The 26557-nt window shown below is 37.4% G+C and overlaps 2 protein-coding genes across 11 annotated transcripts; both read left to right on the top strand.

Moving 5' to 3' along the window:
• The first annotated feature begins 1351 nt into the window (after nucleotides 1-1351).
• Nucleotides 1352-6704, top strand: LOC125205055 (uncharacterized). 2 transcript variants are annotated; one of them, XM_089061007.1, is made up of 8 exons: nucleotides 1353-1742; nucleotides 2355-2435; nucleotides 2534-2683; nucleotides 2994-3064; nucleotides 3150-4922; nucleotides 5536-5686; nucleotides 5780-6333; nucleotides 6397-6704. In XM_089061007.1, the coding sequence occupies exons 3-8, from the start codon at nucleotides 2542-2544 to the stop codon at nucleotides 6481-6483; spliced, it is 2778 nt and encodes a 925-aa protein (XP_088917133.1). In that variant the 5' UTR covers nucleotides 1353-1742; nucleotides 2355-2435; nucleotides 2534-2541; the 3' UTR covers nucleotides 6484-6704. The 2 variants fall into 2 exon arrangements, with proteins under 2 accessions (XP_047959811.1, XP_088917133.1); XM_048103854.2 differs by having other exon boundaries at nucleotides 1352-1742; nucleotides 5780-6704.
• Nucleotides 6705-11358: 4654 nt separating this feature from the next.
• LOC125205529 (polycomb group protein EMBRYONIC FLOWER 2-like) lies at nucleotides 11359-25959 on the top strand. 9 transcript variants are annotated; one of them, XM_048104535.2, is made up of 22 exons: nucleotides 11359-11517; nucleotides 11659-11869; nucleotides 12497-12644; nucleotides 13108-13163; nucleotides 13823-13937; nucleotides 14018-14177; nucleotides 14257-14298; nucleotides 15920-16035; nucleotides 17189-17248; nucleotides 17376-17497; nucleotides 18390-18454; nucleotides 18990-19042; nucleotides 19129-19197; nucleotides 19260-19319; nucleotides 20818-20864; nucleotides 20955-21076; nucleotides 21679-21856; nucleotides 22341-22389; nucleotides 22947-23030; nucleotides 23749-23828; nucleotides 25115-25204; nucleotides 25527-25959. In XM_048104535.2, the coding sequence occupies exons 2-22, from the start codon at nucleotides 11835-11837 to the stop codon at nucleotides 25651-25653; spliced, it is 1878 nt and encodes a 625-aa protein (XP_047960492.1). In that variant the 5' UTR covers nucleotides 11359-11517; nucleotides 11659-11834; the 3' UTR covers nucleotides 25654-25959. The 9 variants fall into 9 exon arrangements, with proteins under 9 accessions (XP_047960492.1, XP_047960487.1, XP_088916919.1 ...); XM_048104530.2 differs by having other exon boundaries at nucleotides 12476-12644; XM_089060793.1 differs by having other exon boundaries at nucleotides 11360-11517; nucleotides 19129-19182.
• The last annotated feature ends 598 nt before the right edge of the window (nucleotides 25960-26557 follow it).

The raw sequence follows: 26557 nt of genomic DNA, 5'->3' as shown, positions 1-26557 counted from the left end.
AAATATTAAAAACATGCTTGCATGCTTAATAAACATAAAATAAATACAATTGCAAGAGGAAACTTATAAAATTTAATTCCTGATATAAAATAAAATTGTAACCTCAATTTGAAGGTAGTCGCTCAATCGAATTGTATTGACATAGATGAGCTAGGCGCATGGACATGAACATCAGTAAAAAAAATAAAATTATTTTTAATTACAGTGAATCAATTTCGTATATGAGTCTATGAATTGAATACACTCGTGATTGTGTTGTGAATTGAAGACACTCAGAGATTATGTTCACTATCTCTAGATTCTCTACTTTAACCAATGTATAATGGCCATGGTTTTGGATAATAAATTATGTACTAGTATAATACTCCCACCGTTCCATGTGTTTATTTTCAGCACGGAGATTAAGAAAAATTGTTATAGGTGAGTTAAGTAAAAGAAGAATAAAGTGGAAAATGAAAAAGATAGAGAGATGAAAAGAGAGTAAAGTAGGTGTGAAAAAATGTGTTGACTTTTACCATAAAAGGGAAATGAATATATTACTGTGGAACATACCAAAATGACAAAATGACTCTATTACTATTAAACAGAGGGAGTACTTGATATGCAAATAGGGGATGAGTAACAATGTTATTCGGGTTAGTCCAGCGGGCCCAGGACAATCCTATTTGAGTTATGTTAATCGATTTGTGATTTTTATCAGTTATAAATATTCAACTATAATCCTAAATATTGTGATTTTGGGCTAGTCAAACGAGCTAATCAGACTACTATTGATAAAATAAAAAATGTGACCTACGATACATAATAAGTAAATTAGTCATAGTCATATTTGTAGGATGTAAAACATTTGATAACATTAACGCATGACACAAGTTTGTTAGGGAGTGTTTGGTTTTCAAGATTGTATTCGGGATTAAATTTGTAGTGGGTTTGATTCAAGATATTCAATCCCACAACTCAATAATTAGTCATAGTTAACCCCTTATTACTAAAATAATCTTACAACTCAATCCTAAATTATATTTTAGTACTATTTTATCTTGAAAATAGAACACCATCTAACAGAATAACTTATCACACGACAATAACCTGGATACTACACGATGATTTTTGAACCGGATCGAACAATACCCGTCACCCGATATCCGAAGTGACTAACTCTTTTTTTTCTGCAATAAAATTAAATTAGCATCAAATCAAGATGGGTCCGAATGAATTAACCACGAAACAACAAGGACCACCCAAGAGAAATATCCGAGGAAATAAGTAATGATTTATTTAAAACTGTTTAAAGTTTTTTAGTTAAAACGGTTTCTATTTTCTGTAAATTACATTTATTTAGAAATCACATAAACAAAAGGGGCTGAGTCCGACACGGAGTCGGTGGAGCAGAAAAAAGCTAACCTCACTCCTCACAAGCAAACAAAACTCTCTCTCTCTCTCTCTCTCTCTCTCTCTCCCTTTCTCCGGCGACATTTTACCGGTGTGTAAGATTCCGGCGATTTCGACGCGTTTTTCCACTCCGACGCGTATGTGGAGCTCCCCGCCGCTGTTTGCATCTAAAACCGCTGCTGCTTCCGTTACAAGATAGATTGAGCGATTCGTTTTTTTCGCGTTCGCATTGCTGGAGCTAGGCGTTGGAAGAGTCAGTAATTTTAGCCCTTGATGTTTATTGGAGTCTCTGCGGTGCTTCATCTACGACGCTCTCGGTTTTGTACTGTGTCGGATCTCGATTTCTGGAGGTGAAGAAATGAGCCGAATCTGACTCTAGCTTTTGTGTTTTTCTTTTTGATTCGCTCTGTGCAGCTTTTTTTTCCAATGATTTATGAATAAAGTCATGAACTTTCGGGTTTTATTTCAATTAATGTTCAATTTCTTCCATATACCCCTTTCCCGTTAGCTTATTTTGCTGAATAATTAATGCTTAAGCTTCTTTAGCACTAAAGGCGGTGTTCCTCGCGTTGATTTTTGCCTTTTGACTAAATTTGCTTATGATTTAGGCTCGAATGTGAGCTTTCAAAAAAAAATTGATCGGCAAATTGTTCGTATTTGAAGTTTTTTTTGGTTACTCTTTTCTTTTTGTGTTGGTGAAAAAGTGGTGCAGCCTCTTGATGTAAACATTTCGTAAGCTTCATTTTATTTTCTTCATCACACGCGATTTGCCCCCCTTTCCTTTCTCTTTAGCATTGCCAGTTTTGGTGTTCAAGATTTGATCTTTTCAAGACAAATCTTTTAAATTTCCGTTCGATTTGCTTGCCAAATTTTCTTTTATTATGCTTTTCTTTTAATCTCTGGGTGATGTATGGGGTAGCTGCGGTGGTTAAATTTTTTCTAAAGTTGTTTTCTGTTTTCAGATTGAAAGCTGCAGATTCCTGAAGTCCTTTCCTTGCTGGACATCTGCCTTTTCTTCTGGCTATCACTTTTTCGCTTTTGAGGTATTGTGATGTAGCAGGGGAATCAACTGTTTCGGCCTTTATACTTTACCTAATTATCTAGTACTAATACTATATGGGTTTAAATATTATTTGACCAGGTATTGAGATGAATGGCACTTCAAACAATGGCAAAAGTCGCAACTTTGAAAAGACACATCCAGGGTGCTTGGGAAGAATGGTGAACTTGTTCGAGTTGAACATTGGTGTATCTGCAGATAGGCTTCTCACTGATAAACCGCATCGAGATGGTGTGCACTCGTTCTACTTTAATTTCTGTTGCATAACTATAATTTCCTTAATGAATTCTCTTTTATTGGCCCCTTAATTTGGTTTTCCTGTGACTTTTTCTTCTGGTTGATTTACGTTTATGATTATTACCTAATTGTTTTTTAAATGCCTAAATGGTTGCTGGATTTTAAATTTGTTGCTGATATGATATCTCATAATTTGAACATCGAGTTTTCTGGGCGATATGCCTCTCTTTTTTGGCCTACCTCAACTTAATTTAGTATTCCATAATGTGATCTTGCTAAATGACATATTTCAATTTTTTCACAGGTTCGCCTGTCTCAAGGAGCAGATCAGATGTATCAAGTATGAGTCCTTTTGATCAAATTGAAGAAAAAGCGGTAACTGAACTATCACTTTGTAATTAGCCACAATGTTTTCCAGATTTTGCATGGACAATGTTTAATTATGTTGTGTGGATTGCAGATTGTATCTGAATATCCAGACACATTTTCAAATAAAAAAACAAATGTGAAGCCTGTGAAGATGCTCATTGCGCAAGAGATGTGTAAAGAAGTGGACTCTAGACGTAGTCCACCAAATTTGGTTGCAAAGTTAATGGGGCTTGATTCCCTTCCACAACAGGAACCTGGCTCAGCAACTCAAAGAAACCATTCTAAAGGTCATCCTCGGCGTCATTCAGAGATACCTATGAGTAACTGGGAACAACAGAATGGATTTTTTCATTATGTAGAGCCAAATGAATTCAAAGATGTTTATGAAATATGGCAGCAATCAAAAAAATCAACACGTAAGGGGAGATATGATGAACCTACAAAGGACAAAAAGATGGCTTTTGTTCGTCAGAAATTTGTTGAAGCAAAACGCCTGTCTATGGATGAAAAACTTCGTCAATCTAAGCAATTCCAAGATGCGTTGGAAGTTTTGAATTCCAATAAAGACTTATTTCTTAAGTGTCTGCAGGAACCAAATTCTGCATTTTCACAGCAACTTTACGATCTGCAGTCCATTCCGCCTCCTTCTGAGACAAAGCGTATCACTGTTCTTAGACCTTCGAAGATGGCTGGTAGTCATGATTTTGCTGGAGCTGGGAATAGAGAAGAGAAAGAGATGGAAAAGTGTGCCTTTGTTCAGCTGAATGGCTTGGAAAGAGGCCATTTGGGAAATTCCCCTTCTGCAAATTGGAAGAATTATGAAAATCCTGCTCAACCGACTCGAATAGTTGTTCTCAAACCAAGCCTGGGAAAAATACTTGATGATAAGGTTGTGGGCTCTCCACAATCCCAGTCAGCGAGAGTACATGATGAAGAGTTTTATGGGGACGAAGAAGACAATGAAGTTCAGGAATCCAGAGAAGTTGCAAAAGCAATTACTCAGCAAATGCGTGAAAAACTTGGCAGGCACCACAGAGATGAAACCTTGATTTCGTCAGTCTTTTCTAATGGCTATGTCGCTGATGAAAGTTCATTCAATAGATCAGAAATTGAGTATCCAGCTGGTAATCTCAGTGATTCAGAAGCTGTGTCACCTGTATCTAGGCACTCGTGGGATTATGTCAATAGGCTTGGCAGTCCATTTTCATCCTCTTTTAGTAGAGCATCTTATTCTCCAGAGTCTTCAGTTTGCAAAGAAGCAAAGAAACGTCTTTCTGAAAGGTGGGCTATGATGGCATCTAGTGGGAGCTGTCAAGAACAAAGACATGTTCGGAGAAGCTCCAGTACATTGGGTGAGATGCTTGCTCTTTCTGAGACAAAGAAAGTCGCTTCATCTGGGGAAGAAGGCAGTTCCAATCAAGAAACCAAGGATGCAAATTCTCCTTTATTCAGTGAACTGAGGACAGACAGACCTGTGGATAGTTCAACAATAAATCTCACCAGGTCAAAGTCTCTGCCTGTATCATCTAATAAGTTAGGAACTGGGATACATGCTGATGTTCCAGTTTCTGGGAAGGATAAAATGGAAATTTCGAAAGAGGACAGAAAGGTAAGAAGTTCCAAATCATTCAAAGGGAAAGTTTCAAGTTTTTTCTCCTCGAGGAATAAAAAGCCCGGTAAAGAAAATTTCCTTGCATCTGACACCAAAGATGAATGCCGCTCTTGTCCTGGAGACATTGTCAGTAATAAAGCTGAAAGTCTTATTGGCAAAGGGCAGGACTATGTACCAGCTGATCTGCTCGAGACATCAATTAAAGCATCTTCTTCAAATCTTATATTCAAGCAAGGGCTGATATCTCCGGAGGTAATATCATCATGTAATATTATTGATTGCTTCAACTGTTTATCAACTTGATGCATGAAATGTGTAGTTACTGGTGCAGATTAGTTACATGAAATGTGTTACACACAGTTTTTAGCTGATGCCTAGGTGTATAAATGCTTCTTTTGACGTTTTACACCCATTTTCTATAAGAATCTCTTAAAAATCTTGAAGAAAATTCGTATGGCTTCCATCAAGATGATAATTGTGCTATTTCCCGGAGAGCATATAGAGTTTTTACAAAACTCTAACTGGCTTGGCTACTATGAAGTTTGATCACGATGGAGAAGTTAAAGGGGGGAAATTGGTTAGAGAGCCTATCAACATGGTGATTGAGCTGTAGCTAGTGAGAAAAGAAATACACAGAATCCCTCAGTAACTTGTGATGTGTGCTTATTAGATTTGCCTATAAGCTTTACCTTATTGGTTACATGTAATTTGTTGGTATCTGTCAAAAGATCTTCTGCATGATTTTTTCTTGTGTCTCGAGTACTTAGTATTACAGGGTTATACTTCTTTTTATCTTAATTTATTTATCATCTTATTTTATTCGAACTGCCAACTAGAGACTTATCATGTGTTCCAACATTTGCAGCCGGACTTGTCTATGTCAGAACCAATTGTATCTGGAAATCTCACTGAAAATCAGGAGCAGCCGAGTCCAATATCCGTCTTAGATCCACCCTTTGAGGAGTGTGGTCACATAACGAAAGTGTTTCCTCATTATGACAAGCCTGATCAACATGGTACAGTCTCTGTTGCCTGAATTTTGCAATGGCTGCATTTTTCCTTCCTGGTGGTATTGGTTGTTAATTATTTTGTCCGGGTTTCTTATTCAGGATATGAGTTGCCACACAATGCAATTAGTTTGAGCTTGATTGACAAATCACCGCCTATTGGCTCTATTGCTCGTACCCTGTCATGGGATGATTCATGTATGGACACAGCTTCATCATACACCATCAAGGAATCCTCAACTGCCCAAGGAACAGAGGAAGGAGAACGAGAATGGGTTCTTCTAGTGGAGACATTACTATCTGTAGCTGGGTTACATGGTGAGATGCAATCGAACACATTTTTGGCAAGATGGCACTCGCCTGAAAGCCCTCTGAACCCATCATTAAGAGACAACTACATTGATCTAAATGACAAGGACATAGTGCATGAGGCCAAGCGGAGGCAAAAGAGATCAATGCAAAAGCTTGTGTTTGATTGTGTGAATGCAGTGTTAATGGATGTAGCAGGATACGGAGTGGGCCCCGCCCAACGTGCCATTCCCAACAAGATGTTGGATAGTGCATCATCAAGAATGTTGGAGGAGGTGTGGGCTCGGATGAGTGCTTGGTTTTCTAGTGAGTTGAGATGCGATGGTGGGGACGACAACAGCCTGGTGGTTGAGAGGGTGGTGAGGAAGGAGGTGGTGGGCAGTGGGTGGGTGGATAATTTGAGGCTGGAGGTGGATAATTTAGGTAAGGAAATTGAAGTGAAGTTGCTGGAAGAGCTTGTGGAGGAGGCAGTGGTTGAATTGACAGGTAGAGAGTGACGAGGCATTTTTATTCTTTTAGCAATATGTATTTATACTCTCTTTTCTATTGTTTTTTTGTATTGTGTTTCACACTACAATGGTCCCCCCAATCCCATCTCCAATTGTTAAAGCGATGCAACTTGTCCCCAATATGCATATCCCATATTATGACCTCTTCTTCTGTATATTGTATGTATAACTGGTTTAATAGTGATAGCCATATGATGTGTTTGGACCTAGACTCGTTTTTATCTCTATTTTAGATGCCACATTTGTAAACGTCTGTTGAGGTCATTATGTCAGAATGCAGATTTTATAAACTATAAATATGTCAGTGGACGTGCGTTTGAAGCATCGATCGCTTACTTAGAGCCTCTCTCTAGAAGCATCGGACATGACTCGGGTTTGCGTTTATAAGAGCATCTCCAATGGCTTTAGGCCAGCCATAGGTCAGCAATAACCTAGCCAACAAACTCCTCCAGCCACATCATCTAGGACTAGAAACTGTCTGCCACATCATCAGGACAAGAAACTAGACAAGCAATAGCTTAGCCATAGGCCAACAAAATTATAAAAAACAAATAAATTTTGAACATGCAAAATACGGAATTAAATTTACGACACAGATACGGGAAAATGCGATCATTTTATTAAATTTAAAAAAAGTACAAAAAAAATTACACAACTAAAAAAAAAAAAAAAAAACCATCCTGCTTCCACATACGATCCCCGCCTCACTCCCCGTCGCCGCTGAGTCCCCCTCGTCTCCCATGGCCCTACGTACGTGGGCCAAATCAGCCCGCATACTCTGAAGGATCTCAAAAAGAAACCCCTTCTCCACAAGGTCATCTGCCGCCTTCCATTGATTTACGATTTTCCACATGTTCAGCTGCATTTGTTGACGCGCGAGATGGGAGAGCTCGGCTGACAACTTGCCAGTAGGGGGATGCCGACTGGACCTCCTGGGGGCTGGGACCCTGGCCGACTCCCCTAGAAGCCCGTTGCGCCGTCCTTTGACCAACCGGGCGAGTGCGGCGAGTAAACGATGGAGGGAACGGGAAATACTGAGCATCATCGGGGAGGTCATGGGAACCACCGCTACTGCAGTAATCACCGGCAAGGTTCAGCCGCTGCTTCTTTGGCCAGCCAACATCGATACCCGCTCGAAACTTCTCATAATCCATCAGCACCTCATAGCAGTTCTAGAATCTGAACTCCTTATAAACCCCCTTCAAGGGGAGCTACGCCGCCGCCATCCTCCTGACATCGTCGTCAGTTTGGCCGTTGGTCTTCATGCGGAGTTTGTTGGCGTACAACCCCGCAAATCGGGAGACCGCAGCCCTGATTCGGTCCCACTGCTTTCGGCACTCCTCCCCGTTGTGTAGCTTCTCGTCCGGGTAAAATCTCTTGTAGGTTGTTGCTATTTTAGCCCACAAGTTGATGATCCTCTGATTGTTCGCCTAGAGGGGATCATCGCAAACACTCACCCAAGCCTTGGACAAGGCGACATTCTCCTCGTCCGTCTACTTCCTCCGTTCCTTACCCGAACTGCCGTCATCATCCGGCTGCGACGACTCGCCGACCACCCCTTTGCCCTTGCCCTTCTTCTTCTTCGGTGCACCCCGACCCCGACCCCGACCTACTCCCCCTGTTTGAATGGGAGAGTCCTCCAGATCTATCCCCAACTCTTCTTAGGAGAAAGTTTCAACCCCAGTGTATTGCGTCTCCGCTGAGGTCGATGTGTGGGAAGAAGCAGTCAAAAAGTCAAGACTGGGGCGATAGATTGTCCCCCTCTGGCATCCCTTGCTACCCCGGCTGCATCCCCGGCTGCTACCCTGACATCATCTACATCCCCGGCATCATTTGCACCCGCTGCCCGCCCTGCCTCCCCTGCCCGCCCTGCACCCCCTGCCACTCCGGCATACTACTACCCCGGCTGCCATCCCCGGCATCATCTGCGGTCAGCCATACATATTGTAGTACCCGCTCAACGGACCCCATCCACCTCCCACAGGTACCATGGGAGTTTGCGACCCGCTCGTCACTGGAGGAGAGTCGTCGTTGTTCTCCATTTCGCGTTATTGCTCTTGTACATAAATTAAGAGAGAGAGAAACTCGTTAAAACAAGTGGTGCAAATGAAAATGGCGTTCAGATCATGTATATACAGAGTTTCGAAAATTAAAAAAAAAATGGCGTTGGTCGATCGGGCGCCTACAATGGCGACTAGTGGATCGGCTAGCCCATCGACCAGCACCCGGGAATCGGCGTGGGCTAGCCGATTGGCTCGCTGATTTGGCGCTCGCCGGTTACAATGTTCGGCTAGCGGATTGGCTAGCGCCCGGGAATCGGCTAACCGACCCGCTAGCCGCCATTGGAGAAGCTCTAAATGAATAAAAGTAGAAACACAAGGCATAAGGGCATCGGACGAAAAAATCAGTCCCAAAGTTCGCCGTAATCCATTTATCAGTTGTTAGATCTCCATTTTAAATTTCAGCCCTAAGACCTACAATAGTACCAGCCCCATAATCGATTAGAACTTTTTTCACCATTTTTCATATTTTGTTATTTAAATTTTTTAGTAGAAAGCAAATAATATCGATTAAAGTACTACTACAATTGTGGAAGAAGAATGAGGGTATTTAAAAATAGAATAATGTATTAATTTTATTTTTTTTAAATTGCAAATAAAAATGCCCGCCATTGCTCCTCAGAGCCTACTGATTGCTGGGTGGATAGCCGCAACTGCGGGTGAGTGCGGCACTTCACCATTTTTCCACCTATAACATAGCCCCAAAAAGCGCCGCCACGCGGCCGGTCAATTTTGAGGCTCTATTGTGGTCTGTGGATGCTCTAGATGCGACAATTTGCATAAACTTCAAGTTCTAGTATTGTATCTACTCATCCTTGTTATACACAAAAAAAAACCCATAGAGGAGGTTGTTAATCGAGTTGAGTCCAGGTTTGTAGGAGATTCGTGAGATATAGTCTCGTAATCTTAATTCCTCTTATTATGCGATCGTTTCACACAAGATTTTGTTGTTTAGTTTTATAATTATTTTGTTCGAGTTTGGACTTATCACAAAAGGCATTGCAGTATTTTTATAAATATAAAGAGTGAAGTACATAAATGATACGTTCTATAGTAGAATTATTTCCCTTTTTAGTAAAAATATCTCCACGTCGAAAAAAATGCCCCTACTGCTATAGAACGGCGGAAATAATGATTTTAATGTTTCTACATTTTCAAATTGTTTTAGATCCTATTTTCTTAAGGGTCTGCCCTATCTTGTAACAAAAAAGAAAATTAGATCAAAATGCCCCTCATTCGTGAAGGGAGCTTTTTCTCCAAATACAAATTATCCACTCCCTCAGTTGGTTAGAAATATTTACAAAATACATGAACTGGAAATATATTATTGGTTTGAAACGAGCCAAGTAAGGTACATTGAAAAATTGATATGCCTGGAAATAAACTACATACGTTGCACTTATGATATACTAAAACATCAGCATACTTCATTAAAACAATTGCATGCAAATTCGAAAACATACTTAAACATTACAAATTAATCAGCGTTATGTACATTGAGTTAGGATAACCATGCATAACAATGCGACGAAGAACATTAGCTATAGAAATATACAAATTAAATTTCCATGCAATTTTTTTGTCAGACCATATGCAATTTAGATTTCCATTGAATCTACGTACAACTAGGACTCCATCAGTCGTTGAAAAATAATCTCATTTCGTATTTCTGGGAGTCAACGAAATATAGTCCTATTTAAAAAATGAAAACTTTTTCCCATACTTTACCAACTCTTTTCTAATTTCTCTCTCATATTTTATCCATATTTTAATCTCATTGTCTTCTCTCTCATATTTTATCCACCTACTTTTCTAATTTCTCATTCAAACTTTTAGTACTATTTGTAATGGGAGTATATGGTATGGGAAAAGAAAATTAAAATTGAAAAAGCTATGCAATATAAAATTTAAGTTTTTAAGATTTTTTAAAGATTTTTATGAATTACCACTAATTTATCCGTATTGTAATGGGATATCGAGACCTAATATCATGGAACTTTCAAAAAGTTGGATTTTTCGCACAAACTTCGAAATTAGCAAATAATATCACAAACTTTACCCCGAGTTTGTTATTTCCCACCAATGAAAAAAATTCTGGCAAATAATATCATGATTTTCAATCTTTGAGAGTTTTAATATTTGAGATCTAAGATTTTCAATCTTTGAGAATAGTTTTTCTTGAAGCACACCCTCCAAATTTGTTCTTCAATCTATTAATATAGCTGAAATTTATCCAATGGTGGGAAATAACAAACCTAAGGCAAAGTTTGTGATATTATTTGTCAATTTTAAAGTTCGTGAGAAAAATCTAACTTTTTAAAAATTTCATGATATTGGAGCATCTCCGAAGGGAGATGTAAATGGAGAGAAAAGTTATATAACTAACATATTTACCTTTTTTTCATAAAAAACTATTTTTCAAGGGGAGAGATATTTAAGAAGATATCATACTTTTTCCATTTTGAAGAAGTATCTTATAACTACCATATTTGCCTTCTTTTCATAAAAAATCATTCTCCAAGAGGGATGTATGTGAGAAGGTATATTACACTTTATGTATTTTAATGCATTTTATACTAGTATTATTTTATTTTTTAAAAATCATTTATTTTTCTATATATCTTTCTCCTTTGAAGTGTGTTATTTTTTGACCGTGTATATTTCACTTTTTAAAAAGGTAAATAGAATATATAGCTTTTTCGTTTACTAGATGCTCTTAGTTGGCATTATCCCTTGTAAATTTTATGACCATATGGCGCAACCCTAATCTAATAGATCAACATTAATTTTGACATGAAAATGAGCTTTGGGGTTAATGCTACTGGTGGTTGTTGGTAGAGCTGGTCGAGCATTAAATCAAATCTATTTTGGCCTCTGCTTTATTTTGCTAATAAGCCCTAATTCTCAAAATCGAACTCCAATTTCTATTTCAACTAATTCCACCAATTCTTCTCCATTGAAGGTTACGACCCCATTACTTTGTAACGCTTAGATCCGAGGATTTTACTGCTCTTAGATAACCTATTTTCATTGCGAGTATGATAATGAGTAGCATATAGTCGGCGATTAGAAACTAATTGCTGTTTTGATGCAATTATTTTAGGCGCAGCTGCGATTAGCCATTATCGAGCAGTGTGCACTTGCAAGGGGCATAATCTAGGAACGTGGTTGTATTATCCCCTAAAAAGAAGAGGATTTTGATGGTTTGGTATAAACAAGCCGAACTCCAGCTTCTTCTCCGGTCCGCTTGATTCATTTATACTACAGCCCTAGCAACGGATGCCGGGCATACCTCTCGTGGCTCGTGAAACTGCGTAAGCGTTTCTTCTGATACACACACGCGGAAGCATTAATGGTGCATTGTGTGGTTGTGAGATTCTTTAATTGGAGTTTACTTTCTGTGCCCATTAAGTTGCAAATAACGCCAATCATATGGAGTACTAGCTTTTATATCTTTGATATTCCATGAAACCTTTACGGATGCTTGGCAGCTGCAAGGTCTATAGGCCACTTGCTCAATACTGCTTCTTGTAGTTTTGTTCATTTGTTGAACCATTGTTCAGTTTGCATTGTGGTTAACAAGAAGTTGTTATTTATGGTGTCCATGCTCTCATAGTATATTGGAAAATATGTTGTCTGATGATTGAATAATTATGTCCAAATACTGATCAATTGAATTGAGATCCTCAACTTATTATGTGAACAGGGAATTATGTATTCCCCTAAGTCTTTAATTTGACAAATGTCAGATAGATTCATAAATTTGGCATCTAATTTCAACCAAGTTGACTGCATTTAGAAATGCCATTGTTAGAGGCCAACTAGGATATCCTGTGCATTCTAGTTATAGTTCATGGAACATCAAAATCTAATTATTAGGGTCAGCTGGGATCATCAGTGTAATCTAATTCTTGGAACAGGAATTGTGTTTGCAATTGCAGTTACTCCCAAGGTGCGGACCATATGTGTCGTCAAGATCCCCGTGCGCATTTGTCTCCAGAAGAGCAAATTGCAGCTGAGGAAAGCCTCTCAATTTACTGCAAGCCCGTTGAATTGTACAACATTCTTCAGCGCCGTGCTGCTAGAAACGTAAGATTCTTCCATCTTGCTGCCTCCTCTTCCTCTTAGTCCTGCTCAGTTGCTCATGTTATTTCATTTTTCAAGAAATATTTTTAAAGCCTTTTTGGAAATTTGGATATGATGATGGAATTGTCTGGTGCTATTTGTTGAGGAATTACTTCATTTAGTACTGACATGTCAATACTCAATAGTGGATTTAGATGATCAGCATATGCACACATTAAGTACCTAGTTATTGATTTTTTGGCTATTTTTTAACAGCCTTTTGCCAACAATAAATTTTAATCTCTTTCATGTACTCTCTCTGGCCACGCTACTTGGACACATTGGGAAAATGATAATAATTAGTTAAAGTGGAGATAGAGTAAAGGAAGTGGGAGAATAATGTAGAGAAGCTACGGAGGGAGTATATGTTTATTGGAAAATGTATTTTGGATAGAAATTTCTAACTAGAGGCAGGTTTCTACTGCAGCCATCCTTTCTTCAGAGATGTTTACGGTACAAAATACAAGCAAAACACAAGAAAAGGTAGAACTCTTTATAATATATATATTGCGTTTTGTCAAGATTTCTTTTTCTGCAACTAATTTGGAATTTTCAGTTGCCGTGAGAAGTTAGGAACTGCTCTCACTATTTATGAAGCACTCACAAACATTTATGTTGTCCATGTTCCTACTACAGATTTAGGAAGCACTCACAACCAATTATATTGTTATGCATGAACAATAATGTTCCTTATCCCACATACACTTGCTTGGTACTTATCAACTTTTTGTAAAACCATGAAGTATTGGAATCCCTTACGAAGATAAATATTATGTTGTCGCTTTTCTCGACCTTGGTTCCTAATTCCTTAATTCTTTTATTATAAGCATTGTATGGTATTGGTATCCTTGGACTGGGTAGACCTATAAAATTGCCCTTTTTTACCAAAATACTGATTCGGTGTGAAGGTTCATCACAATGGACAATCTTGACATATTTACAAGAATGCGCTGTTTGGTCATCCCTCAAATATTACCTACCACTACCGATCCATTTTCATCCTAATTTTTTTTATTTGTTCTTTTTCAAAGTCTCTCGAGTTGATGTATGCTTTATAGTTGGAATCTGGGATGCATATGTTGTCATTCAAATTGCAATACTGATGTGGTTTACACTTTACATATGTATTGCTTTCTTTGTAGGATTCAAATGACAATCTCCCTACCGTCAACTGTAAATGATGAATCTCAAATTCGAAGTCTATTACCTTTGTGTATAATGTTGGCAAGGCCCGTTTATAGTCCTGCAGTTGTAGAGGTTGAGTTCTGCTCAACTCATTAGTTTTTGTTATGACCTTCAGTTGCTCTCTCTACCTTTCTGACTTCTTATTGATGCAGGATTCTGCAGTTTATCGATTCAGGCGAGAGTGTATATTGACTAAATGTACTGAAGATGATGCAATGAACCAAGATGAAGCAAATTTCATTCTTCCCGAGATTAATAAACTATTAGCTGAAGTCAAATCTGGCTCTCTTACAATTTTGTTAGTTAGCTGTGGTATGCTTTTTCCATATTTGGTGTCTACATTAAGGGATACAATGTTTACAAAAATTCATGGTTTGCTACTCTCTTGTAGCTGAATTGTTTAAGGAGCACACAGATGGACCATCGTTTCCAGGTGAGTTGAATATGTTGGATGGATTTGTCCCATTAGATTAGGATACTTTTTTAATACTCCACTATAGTTGTTGAAGTCAAAGAGATGGCATTAGCATTTGTATTTCATTTTGATCCTAAACATACGAGCATTTGACCATTTTGGTCCAAAACATTATGTTTCCTAGCTTTAGGTCCTAAACATTATGAACTTTGGAGGCGAAGCTAGCGCCTGAATTCGCGCATGCAATTTCGCTTCTCAAAATTTATGATACTATTAATAAACTCGTAAACATTACTATTAACTACTTCTTTTATTTAGTTTTGAAAATTCTAACCCTTCAACCGTGCCGACACTGTCATCGATAGCTGCGCCACTGCCTTATTACACCATCCTTTCATTGATAAGGTTGTCGGTGTGGCCAACTATGAGCCGTTGTCACATGCTCGAATTCAGGCGCTAGCTTTCCATTCAAAATGTGCCATCGATGTGTGATTTTATGGACGGACATCGAAGAGATTTTGAACCTTAACATCATCAAAATTGAACTACCGAGTCAACTTTTAGCAAAATATGGATAAATTTATAATGTTTAGGACCCGAACCTAGCAAACATTATGTTCTTGACCAAAAGCGCAAATGTTCATATGTTTAGAACAAAAATGTAAAATGCTCATATGTTAGGAGTACCAAAAAAGGACTTCAGTTTACTGGTTAAGGGTTTCACATAATAGTGTTTAGGTTACTAATCGGGCCAAAATTGCTTTTACCGTCAAATTTAACGGCTCCATCACTTTTAGGACAAAAAATGGACCAATTCATAATGTTAAGGACCCAAAGCTATCAAATATAATATTATGGATCAAAATCTTGAATGGCTATATGTTTAGGACCAAAAAAAAGTCTTTATCTAAATAGTGGGAGAATCTCTTTAGATTTCCTTTTAGTAAACAAGTGCTTATAAGCTGCAAGGCTTCATGTTCTAGACTTCTTATTCTTGTCATATTCATCTAAACAAGATTAAGTACACTTGAAGGGGGATGTCACATCAAACTTGGCTCTATTGTTTTCCTGTGTACTCACCTATAAATAATCACTCCCTCTTTTCCATGTTAATAGAGTCATTTTTCTATTTTGGGAAGCTTCAAGTTAATTGAGTCATTTCAATTTTTGGTAAAAAGTAATTCTACCTTTTACTTTATTCTCTCTTCATCTCTCTTACTCCATTTAACACACTATTCTTAAACTCTGTGCCGAAAAGAAATGCCTCTATTAACAAGGAACGGAGAGATAAGTATATAACCAATCTTTTAGAACTAGGTACATTGTTTGCGGCTGACAAATTTTCTTTAGCTGTTAGTCATGTTGAGCATATGCCAAATTTCCAACCATTGTTCCATGGGTATCCGTTGTATTGCAATTTCTTATTAATGTGGCGTTAAGTTTTGCCTCTCATAATATGCATTTTCTTCTTGCTTGTAATTTCTTTTCACTAGAAGCTGTCTATTTTATTTTCTTTTCATATTGCAATTTATTAATGAGGCTTTAGAATTTGTCCTGTCCTATCTTTCTCTTTCCACTTCTTGTTTCTTCTTTTTGTTTGTCTGGTCATCCTGCCTAAGTGTTTCCTTATTGATGATAGCTAATGTTGGAGGTCACTGTTTCCTGGGTAAGATTCCAATGGAATTGCTTCACTTGAGTAGTGGGGGGAGAGCTGAGATGTTGTTGCCTGTTGACTTGCATTCCTGCCTCCTGAAGGTATGCAGTAATTATAAAATAATGAAACTGAAATATGGTGATCATATACTTCCTGGTGTTTCTAAAACTTGTAAATGTGTTGTTCACTTGTTCTTATTTTTCTTTGGAATTGAATTTGCTACATTGGGGACACCTTTTCTTTATTGGGTTGCTCTTATCGTAATGAGTAGTCAAAGTTAGCCGCATTCCTGAGAAAAGATCTAAGAAAATTCATTTATTTGTCTTCTGTATATATTTTTGTAAAGCCATCATTTAAGCAAAGACATGCTCTTTTTTGTTGATACAGTAGCATGAATGGGATAATTATTATGTTCGTTCCTCATATATGTATTTTAATTTTTCTCCGTTGATGCAGTAGCTATATTTTGCGCTGTTTCTTTGAGGTGTCTAGTTGTGACATAGGTCCTGACAAGGCCTATGGTGGCCCTTGGCCATCCATATACCCTTTCACCAAAGAAAAATATTAGCCTCTTTATTGCACCTACGATGGTGCTAGGCCCTGATTTACTGCCTGCCTAACCTTAGTGCCTGTTATAACATTGGAGGTGTCTTTGTAGTCTTAAGGGACCATTTTGGTTGTGTTGATCATTCAGTGCATAGCAGTAGTTACTTTATGGGTACTCAAGGCTGTATTTGTTATTCATGTAATGCAGATGTCTTCTTGAGGCCTTAAAACCTGTAGTTTCACCCTCAATTCGTACCATATTAGTTTGTTATGACTCTTGTATTCGCTTAGTTGGATATTTCTGATCACTGTCATATGTCTCACTCCCTATTGGATTTTTTTATTACTCCCTCCGTCCCACTTCAGGAGTCCCGGTTGACATTTTTTGGGTGTCCCACTTTAGTAGTCCCACTTGAAATATTCGATATATGGTAATAGTCCCCACATTCCACTGACCTTTTTCCACTCGCATTTTATTATAAAACTAATATATAAAAGTAGGACCCACATTCCACTATCTCTTTTCACCCACTTTCCTTTACATTTCTTAAAGCCCGCACCGAACTCAAATGGGACTCCTAAAGTGGGACGGAGGGAGTAATATTTTAACTAAAGGAGTAATAAGTTTAACTTCGTAAATTAGTCATCCTCATCATTTCTCTCAGTTTCTATTTCCTTCACCTTTTCTCAACTAGTTCTTTTTCACAGACGGGCTGTTTTGGAGAAGATAAATGCCTTTCATTTCACAGTCCCCATGCTGGAGCTATGGTATGTTCCCATTTTACAGAGAACAGAATTTTTTACACCCAGAGAAACCCTGTTTTAACATTTTAGTGATCTACCATTGAATAGTGCTTTTTTGTTGATTGTTACTTGTTTGTCTGCTTTACCAAAGGATTTGTCTCAACAACTGCAAGTCCGTGTTGCAGCAGAAGAAATTGGGCTCAAGCAGAGATCTCCTTATGATTCATTCTCATATTATGACGTTCCCTCCTCCACTTTGCCTCAGATTATAAGGTGAATTATTGCATAACCACGACCCAAACATTTAATGTATTTCATGCACATTGTCTGACAAAAGTAGCCAGAGTCGCATCACTCATCTGAGTATAAAAGCAAATAAGCAATTAGGAATTTGTCTCAGTGTTACCATATACCCTGACTTCATGATGAACATCTCATGGTGTTGCTTACTCTGACTACAGTTCATCACAAGTACTACCTGGAAATAGTTACATGTCAACCTAAGGGGTGGTAGACAGATGGGTTGTTTAAGGGCCTGGATCCTACTCTCAGCGTTTGCAAATATAGTTGGGTTGTCCTACCAAAAGCTTGAAGACCGTTTTGACATATTGAGCTAACCAAAACCTTAGCAACCATACTTCTGATCTCTAAAACTGTAAACTGCTAAAAGATGGAAATGCAGCTTGTTTTATTGTAATTCATGCTACCTACTGTAAATGGTATCTCACAATAAAATCTTGTAATAAATATGGACTCTGCTAATCTTACTATGTTTCTGGATATTGCTCTACTGCTATAATGAGCCATGTCTGAAGTCTGAACCAACCTATTTCATCATGAAAATGAATTGATGATTAATAAAATATATTCTTGTTTGTTCTGCATCATGAAAAACATATTAATTGACAAAGTTAATGCTGTATGAAATGGTTGATAACAATGTGATGGACTCTTTCTCTTTACTTTGTAGTATGTGAAGTTGTGAACTGTGGTTTTATCTACCTGTAGTTGCAACCATAAGATTGAACGAGTTAAAAAAGAAACATGACTTAAACGAGTACAAATAAATATAATTACTTTCTCCTTTCTTCCTGCAGCAAATGCATCATGTCATATCCTTCTTATCTCATTGCCTCACACTATCCTATTGATTGTTGCCGTCCAGGTTGAGGACTGGAAATGTTGTTTTCAACTACAGATACTATAATAACAAGTTGCAGAGGACTGAAGGTATTAGCTTGCCATTGTTGACCATTCTTGTAGAAGAGGCCTCTAGTTTCTCTCCCTGCATGATTTGCCTTTGTTTCAAAGAAAGATTTGTTTGTTTATAAGACCCATAGCCAAACATAACTCATCTTTGGTTTTAGTTACTATTCTGAATTGCATACTCCCTCTACCCCAGAGACATGTTCATCACTTTTAATGGCACGGGTTTAAGAAATTGTTAGGTGACTGTGTGATGAGTGGAGAAAGGGTCCTACTATGTTATAGTGTTATTATAGTGATGGGCCATGGATAGTAATATTGTGAATAAGTTGGTTAAGTAATGGTAAAACATAAAGGGATTATGGTGGGGTAGTGTCCAAAAATGAAAACTGAATGTTGTTGTGGATATACCAAAATTGGAAAGAATGAATGTTTCTCTGGGATAGAGGGAGTATTATTCTTCAGAGTATTTCTGACTTGTACCTTTGTGCAAGCTGTGCATTTCATCCTTATTTGTTGCTGCACGTGAAAAGGCTGACTTGAAAATATGTATACACAGTAACGGAGGACTTTACATGCCCTTTCTGCTTGGTCAAATGTGCAAGCTTTAAGGTACTGTAAAATCTTATTTTCTTTATTTTGTTCAAGTGCAAAATGCTCTCCGGACTATGCATTGATTCCTGAAGTTTATTTATCAGGGTCTCAGATTTCACCTGCCCGCCTGCCATGACCTCTTCAACTTTGAATTTTGGGTTGGTAAACTTAATGTAGGTCACTGAGCTGACAGTATACCTAAAAAACTATACTGATTCCTGAAGAAATTGTGTAGGTAACAGAGGAATTTCAAGCTGTCAATATATCTGTAAAGACCGATACATGGAGATCTGAGGTCAGTATGCTTATTTTTCTCTGGCTTTGACTAACCATGTTTGTTAGTGTTTTTGAAGCTATAATTGTGTGCAGTAGTAATGGTAGTATTGGGATGTAATCAAATGCAAACTATAAATATCATACAAACTCCAAACTATGATCTTAACCGTTAGAAAATGTCAACATGTGACAAAATAACATCCACAGAATATTAATGGCCGACGGTCAACGCTGTGTTGACACTGGGTTGAGGAGTTTGAAGTCTGTACAATATTTAGAGTTTGCATTTGATTACATCCCAGTGTTGTTAGGGGCGTGGGGCACTCCGGGGCGATTCTATAAAATCTGTGGCGCGGGGCGAAGGGGCAAGAGACCCACGAATCAGGGCGACCGATACTTAAAAAATAGGATTAGTACCTCTGAATTATTTTTTATATATATTTTATATAGATATATAGGTGTATGATGTTTCTTATACTTCCCCTGACCCATTAAAAATGAAACGTTTCCTAAAATGGAAACATCTCTATCTCTACTTTTTCATCTCTCTTACTTTTCTCTCTCTTCATTAACTCACAAAATAACACTACATAAAAACCCGTGCTGATTCCCAAATGTTGCATATTTAATTAGACGGAGGGAGTACTAATTTGTAGTGCATGCAGCTGATTTTTTGTATAAATTTCCTAGAAGCATAATACTATAAATAAATACTCCCCTCCGTCCCAAGATAAGCGATAAGCAAGTCATATTCCTTTTTGGGATGTCCCACTACAAGTGAGGCATTTTCTTTTTTAGCAAAAAATCATCTCTCTTACTTTATTATCCACCTACTTTATTTCTCACTTCTCTCTCTCTTTCTCTCTCTCATACTTTACTCTCTCTACTTTAACTCTTTAAATATCAATTCCTTAAATCTCGTGCCCAAAAGAAGTGCTTCGCTTATCTTGGGTATTATCAGTAGGCGCCTATAAGAAGAGAGATTTCTTTACTAAATGCTTTCTCTATTAGAGAGAAACAGAGAGATGACTTATTTTATTTATTTAATTGACCTAAAAAGCTGCACCACTGGGACTAATAGTTTTCTTTAAGACACCTAAAAAGCTGTGCTTAAATTATAACGTTAAAATATGAGTGACCCCTTCATCTTCCTTATCCCTTCTTCCCTCTTTATTAAACACGCCGGAATTCTGAGCATGAAACAGCCGACTCCCCACCGTCGCCTCGCGTGCGCTTCAGCCGCCCAAACCACCCTGGCTCGCCCCAGCCCGTCCCATGAATATCGTTCGGCCCAGGGTGGCTGGGGCAACTACAGCTGCGCCCTGACCGCCCCACGCCCCAAGCGCGCCCTTAGCGCAATTTTTCACAACACTGTTACATCCCATGTATCTTTTTGGCATTGATGTTCCCAAGCCTGCGAAATAGATCTTAATGTGTAATTGATGTGCATAGAGCTATGTGATGTCTCTCAATTGCAATAAGGAATTTGACTAACATATATACTTTGTTTTGTGCAGAATGTTGCAGCTGGTGTTGATCCTAAGCAACAAACATTTTTCCTTTGGTATGCCTTGGGTGGACTAAATATTTTCAGAATAAGCTGTTTGGGATTTTAAAAAGTTAAATGTTGTGAAATAATGTGGGTGCAACACAGTTCAAAGGCACCACGGCGCAGAAAAACGAAGAGCCCAACGCAGAATCCGAAGTTTGTGCATCCTCTTGTCTTAGATTCAGAAATGCCGGGATCAATCATTGAGCTTAGAGAAAAGACTGTTGGTAATTCATGCAATATGTATCTTGGTTATTTGTGTTATTTTCTCTTTCGTGCGTATTTATAATTTATTTATATATTTAACCATAGCAAGAGATGGTTGTAGGACTATCAGCATCAACAATTTATCCAGCAGAGTAGCCTTGTTGCTGAATCATTACTAGCTACTTCTTCGTTTGCTGTCATGCTGTAGTGTAAAGCAGTTGATTTTACTCTAAACTTCATAAGTGATGAGTTTCTTGCATTTGGTCCCTGAATCTCAGATTCTCTGAACAGTAGTGTAATTGTGTAAGAATTGTGTGAAACTGACTGCATTGATTTCTGCTTAATATAATGTAAAAGAAATATTTAAATATAACCGACTGGTTTCTGCATAACGAAATATACTCACTTTTTAGGTTGCTTGCTTGGCCATTGACCTCCTTATATATGCTATAGCCTTTACATGGATGCGAAACTGTACATGGTATGAGTTTTCCCGGCAGCATTCCTTTAGCTGCCTCCAAGGGCTAATTAACTACAAAAGTTAACATGTTTAAAATACTACTCCGTGTAAATATGCTTAGCTGTCTATAAACTTGAAAAGAAAATTACATCTGACATTTAGTTGGTGTAGAAGAGAGTGCAGACCGTGATGCATCCAGTCCCAGAGCTTCATCTGCCACTGCTCATTCATATGCAGACCCTGAATGTGTCCAGTCATTACCTGGAAACATTGCGCATCCAGCATTACTACAGTTTGCAAAGACAAGGAAATTATCTGTCGAACGCTCTGATCCTAGAAAGTAAGTGAAGTCCTCAGATTTAGTTTAAAGACTCAAAGAACTCATAATTACATTTTTAACATGATATGCTACCTTAAGCTTGATTTGACTCTCTTATCTTTTTGAGCTACCTGGTTTTTTTGACATTTATATTATATTGAAGAGTGACTTGTTTTGTAGATAGTTTTTCGACATCTATATTTATACTACAATGTGGTTTCAGAGGAACTTTCGTAGAGTCATCTTGTTGAACACCTAAAAAACAACAATAATACTCTGCGCTTTTGTTACTTGGATGGTATTTTCAATGAATTGTTTTAATACGTTAAATGACATCTATTATATACTTCAGGGGTGTAGCTGATTCTCTTTTTAGCCAGCTAAACAGAGTTCATATTTCATAGTTGTATTAAGCAGCTAGATCTTTTTCCCCACTGTAATTTACCTGTCGAAGTGATATGATCACTGACTGATTATTTTATTATTTCTCTTTTTTTGGCTACAGTCGTGCACTCTTGCAGAAGCGGCAGTTCTTTCACTCTCATAGAGCTCAAGTGAGTGGTTCAATGATCATTTTTATCATATCAACTTTTGCGTTTCTACATGAATGTATGTCATATTTTTCAGTTTCAACCCACATGTAATGCAGTACAGTTCTGTTGGGTCCAATTTTAATGTGTCTAAAGTTGTTGGATAAACTGTTCAAATTTGTTTTCTACAAATAATCGGAGTTGGGGTGTGTAGCACTTAAAAATAAAACATTTTTTATTAATGTTATCTTGTCTGTGAATGTTATAGTCTTCATGCTGTCAAAAGCTTGTTGCCAAGTATAAGAAAAAAGGTGGTGAATGTATCATGTATCCTTTGTCTTTAGAATGTGTGTTGCATCACTAGTGCTGTACCTGTCTTTTGATGACTTGGCTTGATTCAGTCACTTTACGATGTTAAATTGTCCTAACTTTGAGGCTGGGTTATGCATGTCTGAGAGGTATACAGTGTTGCATTTTGAAAACAAATTAACACATTGAGAAACTAGTGTGACATGCTATGCTTAGAGAATCTCGAGATTTAATTTTATAGATCTGGAAGTAATGATTTGGTAATTTAACAGCCCATGGCCATGGAGCAAGTCTTATCAGATCGGGACAGTGAGGATGAAGTTGATGATGATGTTGCAGATCTTGAAGACCGAAGGGTATGCAGTCTCTCTGACCATTACTTGTTTATTCTGCTCCAAAATTTGCCTGTAAAGTGTTTCAGTTTGAGGTTCAATTTGCTTTGGTTTGACAGTTTGGTTGTGTGTCAATAGGCAAAAGCCCGAAGAATAACGGTAACTTATAAATTATAAGCAACATTGGCCTGAATTGCTTTTTTACCATATACTGTAGTACTATATAGGTTGAGTCGCCCATGTATTTTGTGCTAAATTTAGTGGATAGAATCATAGAAATCAAACATGCGAATATGCAATGAACACTGCAACTGTAGCTGATAGTCCCATTAACATTTGATATTTATATGGTACAATTTAATTGTGTTTATCAGGCTCACTGGGTAGCTAATTGCATTTGATGTAGTGCAAAGTCCTTTTTCGCATCAGTAGTATAGGATCTCTTGCAATACGTCAAGTAAGATGACAAACAGCCTGGTGGTTGGTTCTTCAATTCTCTGCCCTGATCTTACTAAATTGGGTTTCTGGTTAAACTGGATTTTGTTCTAGGATATGTATCCTTTAATTGATATTAGCATTTAAGTCACACTTTTTTCTTCACGGCCTTGAGCACCCGCAACCTAGGCACAGTATCACATCACATCAGTTAAACTCTTTCTGCTATCCACAGTATCACCATGTTGTTTAAGTTTTTGGAGATTCATCATATTGAGTTTGCATATGCTTTCCTGATGTGGAGCAGATGCTGGATGACTTTGTGGATGTCACAAAAGATGAGAAGCGGTTGATGCATCTTTGGAACTCTTTTGTCAGGAAGCAAAGGTCAGCAACTTATGTTTTTTAACCTCTTCCATTTTTACCATCTCATTATAATCTGCTCATAGACCATGTTATTATACATGGACGCAGACACAAATTTGTTAAGACAATTCATGGATAGAAATATAACTCATATCCAAAAAGCATATGGCGCTACATGTCTGCAACTCTGCAAGTGTTGTTTGACTCTGTATTGATTTACTGTTGCATAGCAATGATAAATTATCTTTCAAAGAAAGAGCTTTTCTATCTGTGCTGTTGCCTTGAGAAATGCATCAATCAACTTGGTAAAAAATAACTGAAAACTTTCCACCTTTTCTGCTTGCAAGCCAATTCTTTAGGTTTAGAGATGATTGCCAAGTTCTTTTAGTACCTGCTGCTACCCATGGGTGTAGATTAAGTGTTTTTTTTGGTGCCTTGTTTGTCCAACATAGGTAATCCACTCTACTGCTACCGTACAAATATGTTAAGTACATAAATTAGGAATATTACAGTACATGGTATTGAAAAGTTTTAGTTTGGATCATCTATTATTTTGCAAAGCTCGAGCTTAACTTATCGAACATATGGAAAGGGCATGTCTGAATGAGTTTATTCAAGCTTAATCGAGGCTCAGCAAGTGTTGTCAATCTATATTCATATTCAAATATTTATCCTTTCCAAGACAGACTATTTCTTTTCAAACAAATATTTTATGTACTAAAATTCATAGTTTTTTCATAATGGAACAGGTTGATTAGATCATTACACACTTGTCACTAGTATAAGTGCGAAATGTAAATGGCAGTAGCAGTTTTGTAAACTCATCCTAGCTTGTGGATATATTATCAAACTTGCTCACAAACCAATGAGCAAGTATTCTCACACTAAAGCTTGAGTAGTTTATGATAATGAGCCTCACTAAAAGAGGTAGAATTTGGTTTTAAAGAATCAATCTCCAAATAGCTCCTAAGTAACTCGATCCAAATACACGTAGTGGGTGAAATATAATTTTCTTGGTCATGAAGATGGGCTGTCAACTGCTCTCAATGCTCAGTTAGTTTTATTTTCTATAGAATGCCTCGGGCTGCTGCTGAGTGGAGCAAAGTTTTCTTGGTTGAACTGTAAACTCTTAAAAGAACTTTTTAGGATTCAGCACAACAGAACAACTGCAGCATAGTTCTCTTTCTAGCTACATTAGTATTAAACTTCTCAAGGAAAACAGCATGTAGATCAGGATTTATACATTGGCAAAAATGCATAAGCGGTCAATACTTTTTCGTATTTAATTTGTTCCATCATGATGGCAGAGTATTGGCGGATGGTCATATTCCTTGGGCGTGTGAGGCTTTCTCCAAACTGCACAAGCAGGATCTTGTTCAGATACCAGCACTACTTTGGTAACTTCTTCTACTGTGCTGAGTTTGCCTATGAAAACCGATTAGCTTTATTTGCTATATTCCCCAACTTTATTTTCTCAGAATGAATTTGTTGGTTTCACAATCCCGTTTTGGTTGATTCTGTTTCCTTGAAAAGTTATTTGTCTTTCAACCTATTTAATTCCTTCTATATATGCTACAAGCCTGACGCTTGGTCAGCAACAAGTGTTTATGCTCACTGCTGTTTAGGATTTGTAGGTTGTTACTATTGATCAATTTTGCCACATTTACACCGTGTCTTTGCCAGTCATTGTATTCAACTCTTTTCTTCCATCCTATACAGGTGCTGGAGATTATTTATGATCAAACTCTGGAATCATGGTCTTCTTGATGCTCGTACTATGAACAGTTGTAATATAATCCTCGAGCAACCACTAGAGGCAGACATGGACCAAGGCCCAGACACGTGATATACGCAGTGACAGTGTTGCTGCTGCGTCTCGAACAAGTGTCTTCCTTATCTTTAGACCGGAGAAGTATTATGCAAATTTCAGTTGTTATCCATCTCCTTTTCTCTCAACAGATATCCCTGAATTTCACTTGGTTACTGGGGACCAATTGTTCTTTCTCAATCCTAATTTTGAAGTGTTATTGAATTATTTATCTAAAATGTAAAGACTGTTGGTACTTGGTAGTTTCTTCTATGTATGACATCTCTGACCATCCAAACTTGGATTGTAGTCCATAATAAATTCATCATATGGCTTTGTTTTGCATCCATTGAAGAGTGACTATAAAGCTTATCTACGAACTTAAAAAATGCAAAACATATTTCATCGTATTTTTGTGTAAGTCTTATCTGCATTATTCTTTTTTTTATTTTAATTTTCTCCGCTTTACCTTTTTTATACTATTATTTTTCAAAAATGAGCGCAAAAAAGTAACGCTCCTCGCTTATCTTGATACAGAGGGATTAGTATTTTTGATTTAACAAATCATTCTATTTAAGTTTTGGACTTTTTTTTCAATTTTTACTTTTCAGTTTTAATGGATATTTTAGTGTTTATATTAGTACTATCTTTCTTTCACCCCTCTCTCCTTTTTACATTTTCATTATTTATATATTACTATTTATTTAATAACTTATTTATCTCTCTCATTCTTCATTTATGTTAATTTATTTTAATTTAATAATAAATATTTAATACACGCACCAAACTAAAGATGATAACCAAAACTGTGATCATGTAGTATATTAAACTAAAGTAACAAACTATAAATGCTCCTATTTTGTACATGATCATTTTGATAACATTTATTATTATGTACATAAAAATACTTTTTTTGGTTATTTTTAATAGTAAAAGTAGCTAC

This window comes from Salvia hispanica, chromosome 6 (genome assembly GCF_029641045.1).
Source record: "Salvia hispanica isolate PSC_SH4W2 chromosome 6, Shi_PSC_v1, whole genome shotgun sequence".
In the NCBI taxonomy this organism is placed as follows: domain Eukaryota; kingdom Viridiplantae; phylum Streptophyta; class Magnoliopsida; order Lamiales; family Lamiaceae; genus Salvia; species Salvia hispanica.
Note: the sequence above shows the minus strand (reverse complement) of the source record. Positions and strands in the feature narration are given on the sequence as shown.